The following is a 9,258-nucleotide window of genomic DNA, read 5'->3' as shown; positions in this document are numbered from 1 at the left end:
GGAATGGGTTAGGGGTTGGGTGGAGTTAGATGCAGGATTAGGGTTATTTTTAAGGCTGAGTTTTAGGTTTAGGTGGGCTTTCAGGGGCTCAGGCACAGGTGTTAGGCCTGGGACAAGGGATCACTTGCCTAGACAAGTTGGGGTTGGTGTGGGATTAGGGTCAGGGCTGGGTTCAAGGATCACTGCTTCTCCCCCACTCCCAGTAAGGGCCTTATAGATACTTAGGCTGGGAGAAGTGGGTCAGGGGTTAAGATTCCAAGGTCTGAAGGCCTCAGATCAAGGGTTGGATTTGCCAGACAATGAGTGGTTGAGTGGCCAAGAAGGGAGGGGAAGGCTTTGTCCTCGCCAGGTCAGTGTGGCCAGGTCAGCGTGGACCCATGGTAATCTGAAGGCAGCAAGCAAGTTGCCCCTGGCTGGAACCAGTTGACCTGGTGTGGGCTGTAACAGCTATCAGATCTCCCCTTCTTTTTTTAATTTAATTTTTTATTGAGTTATAATTCATATGCCATAAAATTCACCCTTTTGTGTATGTGGGGTGGTGGGGCAGACAGAGATCTTAAGCAGATGACTCCACACCCAGCACGGAGCTCCACACAAGGCTCAATCTTACAACCCTGACATCATGACCTGAGCTGAAATCAAGAGTGGGTTGCTTAACCGACTGAGCCACCCAGGCACCCCTAAAATTCACCCTTTTAAGATGCAGGATTCAGTGGTTTTAAGTATATTCACAAGATGCAGCAAGTGTCGCCACTATCTAATTCCAGAACATTTTCATCACCTCAAAAAGAAACCCGTAACCCGTTAGCAGCCTTTTCCCAATACCCTGTGTTCCCAGTTCCGTGGATTTCTCTATTTGGGGACGTCCCATATAAAAGGAATCAAACCATAAGTGGTCTTTTGTGTCAGGCTACTTTTGCTAAGCATACTGACTTTAAGGTTCATCATTTTGTAGCCTCATTTAACCTCAGTCCCTGCATCTGGGAAGTGGGGTGGGCACAGTATTGGGGTCAGCGGAGCCAGGGTGGGGCCTGAGGTGTGGTGGGCAGGTGTGTTGTAGGGAGGTGATCTGCTGCCCCCGAGTGGTGTCTGGGAGAAGTGCAGCCCTCCGTGCTAAGCCTGAGAGGAGTGACTCAGCTCCCCCAACCCATCCCCAAGACCCCACCCCTCATCCTGCAGAGCCCTTGAGATCTCAAAACTTTAGAACACCAGCCTGAAGTCCTCCTTCTCTGCATCCCACCGTCCCTGAGACGCCTTGGGCCCCATCTGCTGAGTAATAATAGTAATGTCATCCACTTATGAAGTTCTAATCTGTTCACAGGCGAAGCATTTACGTTTATTGTCTCATTAACTTACTGCTGACTGAGGTTGCTATTATTTTTCGGGGACAGGAAGCCACAGCGGTTAAGAGCCCAAGTTCCAGAATTTGGAGGCACTTGGTTTCAAATCCCGTCCCACCACTCACCAGCCATGTGACCTTCAGCATGTGATTTTTTTTTTTTTTTTTTAATTCTCTGGCTCTGTTTCCTCCTGTGTAAGTCGGGCTAATGATGATGGTCCAGCCTCACAGGGTGGCAGAAAGGATAAAGTGCTCAGAGCCTGGCACAAAGGAAGCCTCTGTGAGTCTGTGTAGCTGATAGTATCAGCCAGTGACATGCTGATAAATGTTTAACAACCAGCTCTGGGTGGGTGGGTGGGGGGGGACCTTGATTTGTGGCGTTTGTCAATTTCCATGGTGTAAATAAATATTCCTGCACTGGCTGATTCAAGCTTGAATTCAGTGATGCCAAGCCACCGTGATGTCACTGAAAGCGTTTCAGGGGCTGGGGGACTTGGGGGGTGAGAGACGCACAGAAGCACATTATACAGTTGTGTCATTATGAACATTCAATAGGTGTAAATAACCTTAGGATCACAGATAATAGTAAAATGTAGTAAAAATAATTAGGCTGTGATGAGTATTTATTACCTTTGTTTTAAACAGAATTTATTTAATTATGTGTTTGCATAATTTAATTTTTTATAATGCCTGTTTAACAACCAGTTCCAAAATTCCTGAGACTTTAACAATCAGCTCACTTGAGCTGACTCCAACACGCTGCTGTTAGCACCACACCCCTACTTTAGAAAGAGAAACTGAGGCGAGAAGATGGTCAGATAGACAGGGGCTGGGCATGGACCCCGCCCAAGGGCCAGATTCTGGGGCCAGGGCTATGCAATGGCCCTCTTTCTCTCATCCCACCCCGGTCTGGAGGGCATGGGTGGTGCCCACAGGGCTGGATGACCTGAGCCAAGCATGCCCTCTCTGGTTTCAGTTTGCCCATCCAGACAGCAGCTGCGCCCCTGCAGGTGAATACTTACACAGGGCTCTTTGGCACCTGCTGCAGCCCTGCCAGGGAAGGCAACATGTAGATCCTCCCCCTCGCTTTATAGATTGGGAAACTGAGGTCCCCCCTGAGTCCCAGAGCCATAGGGAGAGTCCTCAGACCCCAGCTGGGGTGCGCAGGAGAGGAGCTGCAGCCACAACCCCGGGCTCTGGAGTTTTCTGGGAGGTGGGAGGCAGCCGTGCTGGAGACGGTGCTCAGCCTGGGGCAGAGGCTCTGCTTAGCCCACCATGCCCCCGGGACCCTGAGCCCTACGCTCCCCAGAACTTCCTGGGCCCCTGGGCCCGAGAGGGGACGCGCTGGGAGGGAGCAAGTGGACAGCGCCGGCCACCTGGTTCGCGTCCCTGGGGGCTTCCCGGCCTCTGTCCCCATTCTCTTCCCAGGTCTCCGAGTCTCTGGATCTCTTTGTCTCTTTTTGCTTCTCCCTCCGTCTCCGTGTGCGGGTCTCTGGGTCTTCGTCGCTCTCTGCGTCTCTGTTCTCTCTGAATCCCTGTCTCTTTGTGTGCGGCTCTCTCCCTGCCTTTTCTCCCTCTTTCTTCTTTCTCTCTCTCACTGTCGCTCCGATCTTTTGGCTCCCTTTACATCTCTTTGTGTGTCTGGGTTTCTGCCTACCCCTGTCCCTCTCTCCTGGGGTCTCTTTGTCTCTCTATCTCTGCGTCTCTCAGAACCGTTCCCTGCGTCTCTGGCGCTCTGCCCCGGGGCTCCTCTCCCCTTCCCTTCCGGTGAGTCGCTTCTCTCCTGTGCGAACTCGCTCGCCACCGGCGCGCCCGGACCTGCCTCCGCCCCCGGAGCCCCCGGCTAGCCCGGGCCTGCGCCTTTAAGGGCCGGCGGCGGGGGGCGGGGTCTCGGCGGCCCCGCCCTGCCCGCCCCTCCCCCTGACGTCCCTTCCTCCCCGGCCCCTCCACCGCCTCCCTCCGCCGCCGCCCGGGCCGGCTCCGCGCCCCCTCCCCGGCCCCCGCCCGCCCGCCCGCCCGCCGCCCCCATGGCGCCCCGGGCCCCCGCTGCACGGGGCCACTAGGACCCTCGGCGTCCCCTTCCCTTCCCCGCCCTGCCCCCTCTCCCGCGGCGCGAACCCCGGTGTGCACGGCGCCCAGCTTTTGAGCTCGCGTCCCCAGGCCAGCGGGGGGGGAGGGGAAGAGAGGGGACCCCGGGACCCCCGCCCCCCCCACCCGGCCGCCCAGTCCCCCGGGACCCGGAGAAAATGTCTTCGCGGACGGCGCTGGCCCCGGGCAACGATCGGAACTCGGACACGGTGAGTGGGGCCCGGCCCCTTGGGGAGCGCCGGTCGGGTTCAGCCGCCGAGCCCCTCGCCTGGGGTGCCCCTCGCCGCGCGCGCCCCTACCTTGGTTCGCCGCGCCCGGCCCCGCTGGCCACCTCCCGACCCCCGCCCGGACTCCAGGCCTCTCGACCCTCCCCCACTCCAGCCCAGCCCGACCCCTGGGGGCGCCCCTCTCTCGGGACCCCTCTCTTGTCCCTCTGCAGACCGCTTCCGCTCGGGTCCCTTCCCTCCAGGAAGCCCCCTCCTCTGCCTTCCAGGAGCCCCTCCCTTCCCCGGCGTGTTCTGAAGCCCCTTCCCCTCCTGGCCGCCCGCATCCGACAACTCGCCCCCTCCCGGATTTGCAGGGCTCCTGACCCGGAGGCCCGGCCCTGGCCCTCTCCCAGGAAGGCCTGGCCCAGTCCCGCCTCTGGCGCCGGCCTTCCCCATCTGGATGTGGGTGCCGGGCTCCCCAGGAGCCCCCCTCTTATTCTCAGCCCTCCGCCCCTCTGGATCCTCCCGGATCCTGTGGGCACCCCCTCACAGGAAGCCGGTTTCCACCTTTTCCTGGGCCCAGGGCCCTTTCTGGCTTGTTCAAGGTCTCTCCACTCCCAGGCCTGGTCTCTGTCTTCCAAGCAGCCCTGTCCCTGGATTCCCAGCACCCCAGGTCCCCCCCTCCTCGTGCGCCCCAGACCCTCCCTGGGCTCTTTTCCCAAGCAGCCTTGGCCTCCAGCGTCCAGGCTCCTAGCCTAGTCTGGGATTTCTAGGCCCTGGACTATGGACTAGTCTGACTCCAGGCCTCATCCTCCCTGTATCAACTGCTCAGGTTCAGGCAAGCCCCCTCCCCAAGTCCCCAACCTCTTGATCACCTCCTAGGCCAGGAGTTCCCTCCCAGGGCACCACCTCTTCCCCTAATCTCCAGGCCCCCATCTGTTCTGTCCCAGGGCCTCCTCCTTCCTTGCAGGGGGTCTGGCCTCCCAGGGAAGCCCCCTCCTCAGCTTTGAAGGCCTCTCCCAACTCACAAGGCTGGGCCCCAAATCCTTCTTTAGAAGACTCCTGCACTCGAAGCCTGTGGTCTTGCCCTGGTTGTAAACCCTCTTCTCTTGGGATCTGTCTGCAGGAAACCTCCTCCCCAAGTTTCTAGGTCTTTTTGACCTCCACAAGGCTCAGGCTTTATTCTTCTGGGCTGCCCCTTGGCCAAAAAGCCCCTTCTCCAGGATTTGCATGCTCCTGGACCTTTCTCCACTTCCAAAGACTAGAAACTCCTAGAAACCCCTTTCTTTATCTTCTAGGAGTTTCCTTGGTGTCTGAGTTCCACTGCCCGATGGCTTTAATCCTTCCCACTATTCCCAGGCCCCCTGTCCCTATACCACAGCCCAGAACAAGCCTAAGAGACGCCTCCCTCCCCATCTCCCCAGTTTCTGATTACTCTCAACCCTTCTAAAGAGCCTCCCACCAACCAGTGCCAGCCTCCTCCCTAGGTGGGGTCACTGTCCCTTTCCCCTTCAGCCCCTGCCAAGTCCCTGGACCGCCACCCCCCCCCAGCCACCCTCAGTCCACATCCCCATCAGAGAGCCTTAGCTCCATCCCTTCATCCTGCAAGACCCTCCCTCACAGAGATCCCCACCGCCGCCTCAGCCCACAGACTATAGACCAGACTTTGATTTGGAGTCTCCAGTGAGATACCCACCCTTCCCCCAAATCACTCAGGAAGTGCCAGAGAGCCCACGGGCCCCGGTTCAAATGCTGGTTCTCTCTGCCAGCCGGTTTGCATTGTGTCCTCAGACTACCGGTTCTTCCCTTTCTAAGCCTCAGTTTCCTGCTCTGAAAAATGGGGACGATCCCTTGAGTCCCTCGAGGAGAGGATTACTCGAGATGACACGGGTGAAGCCTGGTACCTAGGACGGGCTCCGCACATGTCGGCTGCTATTGTGACTATAGATATGAGTCAGACGGCCCGGCCCGTGCATTCTCCACCTGGGGCTGTCATCATCGGTTGTTGCGGGAGCTTGCAGATCCCCTCCCTGCTCCGAGCCTCAGTTTATCTCAAAATGGGGTTGATGGTAGCACCTCCCTGTTAGGCATGTTTTAAGGAGCCAAGGAGATTATGTGAGTAAGGTGCACAAGTAGCCGCGCTATTATTATTGCTTTGATTATTCAGACAAGCATGGGTTCAAATCCAGTTTCTATCCCTCCCTAGCTGCGTGACCTCAGGCAGGTGACGTCACCTCCATGAACCTCGGTTTCCGCATCTGTAAAATGGGGCTCATCCGAGCACTCCCTCCCCTTTTGTGGTCCAGATTCGCACCTGGTGGGCATTCGAGGAGGACTATTCCCCTCCTCTCCTCTTATCTCCTCTCCTCACAACTAGTGTGTAAGTCCTGTTTGTGGGTCCTGGCTGGGACTCACCTCTCCCTCTGGAATTGGAGGTCGCAGGCTCCTCCCCTGCCACCTGGTTACCAGGCCGACAGCCATGTGGGGTCATGCTCCCCCACCCCGGGTTGGGGGGGGTGGGGGCCACCGCCCTGGCCTCTCTGGAAGTTCCCTAGCAACAGGCCCGGGTGTTGGGGCGCCAGCCGGGCTGGCGGGAGGGAGCCGGGCCAGCTGGTGGTGCCGGCCAATTTTAGCTCCCGCCCCCGGCTCTGGGGGGCTCCGTCACCCACTGCCCCAGCGTCACCCACTGCCCCAGCGCCCTTTGCAGGGATCCCACAGGCAGGCCGCTCTCGGTGGGGTGCCAGCCCATCCCCAGTCTGCTCTCCTGGTGCCACCTGATGGGGATTCTTCTCCAAGCCCTTATCTCTGTGGAGATCAGGGGCCTTATCAGCTGGGATCTCCACCTCCCTTCCCACCCTCCCTCCCCTGGGAGGAGACCTGGGACTAGGAGCAGCCCAGTGGGATGTGGGAAAGAGCTCAGCACTCAGGATCCAGCAAGCCTAATCAATCCCTGGCACTGCTTCTTTGCCCTGTGACCTTGGCCGAGGCACTCACCCTGCCTCAGCCTCAGGGGCCCCTGTCTAGAGAATGTGGATAGTAACCGGGACCCACGAGGGAGGCCTCAGGCGAGGGCACAGTAGGCAGCCGGCATGTGGTCAGGGCTTCCGTGGTGCCGGTGGTCCTTCTGTGTCTTGTGGGTGAACCGTGTGACCTTGACAGGGTCCCCTTTCCCTGTCCAAGCCTCAGTTTCTCCTCTGGAGTATGAGGATGTAGGCACCGCCCTCCGTGGGCTCCCGTGGGAATTAAATGCAGATGAGGCGCTTACTAGCCCAGGCCTTGGCCCGTAGTACAAGCAGCGTAATGCAAACATGTAGGAGTGTGAGTCAGTGTGATATGGTGAGGGTGAAGGACAGCAACTCTGGCGTAAACTTTGCCCAGCTCTGGGCCTCAGTTTCCTTACCTTAAGATGGGGATGATGACCGGATCGATTCATCCGTGCTAAGTAGCCGTGCAGATTCCCTGTTGCCTACCTGGCCTTCCTCCTCCTCAGCTCCCCTCGCCCTCCTGCTTCCCACCCTGGCCCTGGGAAGGGCACAGGCAGGGGTGCAGCACAGAGCCACCTTGGCTGGGACCTGTGGCTCCCCTCGGCCGCCTGCACCTGGGCCCCAGTGCTGAAAGGGAGGCACAGTCCCTGGGGCTCACAATCAGGACAGGGCAGCCTGGAGCAGGCAGTGACCTGCGGGGGAGAGAGGCCCAGGAGGGACAGGACGGCAGGAACAGAACATCGGGGACAGATGGGAGCGCTGGCGTGGGAGCCACAGCGGTTCGCAGGTGGTGGGGGGCCACGGGGGAGGCAGCAGTGTTTTCCACAGGAGGAAGGTAGCGGTATGGGGCCAGAAGGTCCGGGCGAAATGAAAGAGTCTTGATTACAGTGTGTGAAGTCGAATTTGGGGCAGTAAGAATTGGGGGGCAATGTTAGAGGCAGTAAGCTGGGAATGAGATGCTGCTCTTGGGGTTCAGAGGGTAATTGGGCCGCCCAGACGGGGAGGTGATGGGTGACCCAGGATGCTGGGAGCCCTGAGAGAGACCTGGGGCTTGAACCCAGATCGAGGACACGGATTGGGAAGTGAGGGCTGCAGCATTTGGAATAAAATGCTGTGGTCCCAGCACATGGAAAAGGAGGTTGGGGGGTAGACCAAATGCTGGGGGTACTGGGGGGCGCAAGGAGGAGGCCTGATGTCTGGGACCTCGGATGCTGCCCAGTTGGGGGATCCCCAGCGTTTTTTGTTCTTGGAGGCGTCTTTTTGTAGAAAGGAATGGGGGGACCCCCGAAAGCAGCTTGCTTCTCTGTGGCCTGGGTTTGAGAAGGACCGTGAAGGGGCTGGTGGCCGTGGCTGGAGTGGACCACCCACCCATGGGAGCCACCTCGAGGGCGGGATGGGACGGGCGCTGGCCACCGCTCACGCTCCGTCTCCCCTGTCCAGCATGGCACCTTGGGCAGTGGCCGCTCCTCAGACAAAGGGCCATCCTGGTCCAGCCGCTCCCTGGGTGCCCGCTGCCGGAACTCCATCGCCTCCTGTCCCGAGGAGCAGCCCCACGTGGGCAACTACCGCCTGCTGAGAACCATCGGGAAGGGCAACTTCGCCAAAGTCAAGCTGGCCCGGCACATCCTCACGGGCCGCGAGGTGAGTGGGGGGATGGGCGGGGCGCAGGGCCCAGTCCTGCCATCCCAGTGCCAGCGCCGACGTGGTGGGAGGTGGGGCGAGGTCAGACTTCGCCATCGCTTTGCTTTGTGACCTCAGGTAAGTCCCTGACTCTCCCCGGGACAGGTCAGGACATCTCAGGTTTGTCCAGAACAATCCAAGTAGAATTGGACGGACTACCGTGGGAATTAAATGTAGATGAGGTCCGTATTTGCCCAAGACTTGGCCCGTGGTAAAGGCTAAGTAATAAAAACGACGTGGGTGGGGTGCTTGGCTGGCCCCGTCGGTAGAACATGATCTCCGGGTCTTGAGTTCAAGCCCCACGTTGGGCCTAGAGCTTTAAAAAAAAAAAAAAAAAAAGATGTAGGAGTGTAAAGTGGTGGTAAAGAACATCCGCTCTGGAGTAAACTTTCCCCACCTTCAAACAGGGATGACGGCACATGAGTGGCCAGGGCTCGTCAAATATCTCTCATTGTCCCCGGAATTGTCGGGAACTCTCAGATCGCCGGCAGAGCCGTGTGTTGTATTTCTAAGAATTCGCGCAGCTTTTGTGTCTAAACCTGGACCACCTGCCTGTAGCAGGGGTGGATTTTGGTTCCATCCGATCTTGCAGCGATCTTCATGAGATGACAGCACGATCTCCCTGGAGTTCTCAGTTACCCACAGTCCCATTCTCCCCGCCTCCCCCCCCCCCAGAGTGGGCATGTGTTCGGAGGATGGCAACATTATAGCAGAAGCGCCCACACAGACCTTGTAACCTAGATAGGAAGCCTCTCACTCCCACCTGGGGGGAGGGTATGGCTACTCTGTTCCCCTTTAATTTTAGAGGCTGTGGCTGGAGCGATTTCTCTTGCCCTGGATGAACTCTCTCCTGCCCACACGCCATTACCCCAGACACACAAAAGACACCAGGCCCCTATGGTTTTATGGGCGTATTCCACCAAACGTTCCAATTTTATGCCAGTACTTCCAGAGACTAAGG

The 9,258-nt window shown here is 58.4% G+C and overlaps 1 protein-coding gene across 1 annotated transcript in view; it reads left to right on the top strand.

Annotated features, from left to right (window-relative positions):
• The first annotated feature begins 3,487 nt into the window (after positions 1 to 3,487).
• MARK4 (microtubule affinity regulating kinase 4) overlaps positions 3,488 to 9,258 on the top strand; it is a 29,939-nt gene continuing 24,168 nt past the window's right edge. The window contains 2 exon segments of the mRNA XM_038528595.1: positions 3,488 to 3,636; positions 8,058 to 8,258. Coding sequence (XP_038384523.1) covers positions 3,586 to 3,636; positions 8,058 to 8,258 — 252 coding nt within the window. The 5' untranslated portion in view covers positions 3,488 to 3,585.

Source organism: Canis lupus, chromosome 1 (genome assembly GCF_011100685.1).
Source record: "Canis lupus familiaris isolate Mischka breed German Shepherd chromosome 1, alternate assembly UU_Cfam_GSD_1.0, whole genome shotgun sequence".
NCBI classification, from domain to species: domain Eukaryota; kingdom Metazoa; phylum Chordata; class Mammalia; order Carnivora; family Canidae; genus Canis; species Canis lupus.
This window is presented reverse-complemented; position numbering and strand designations above follow the sequence as displayed.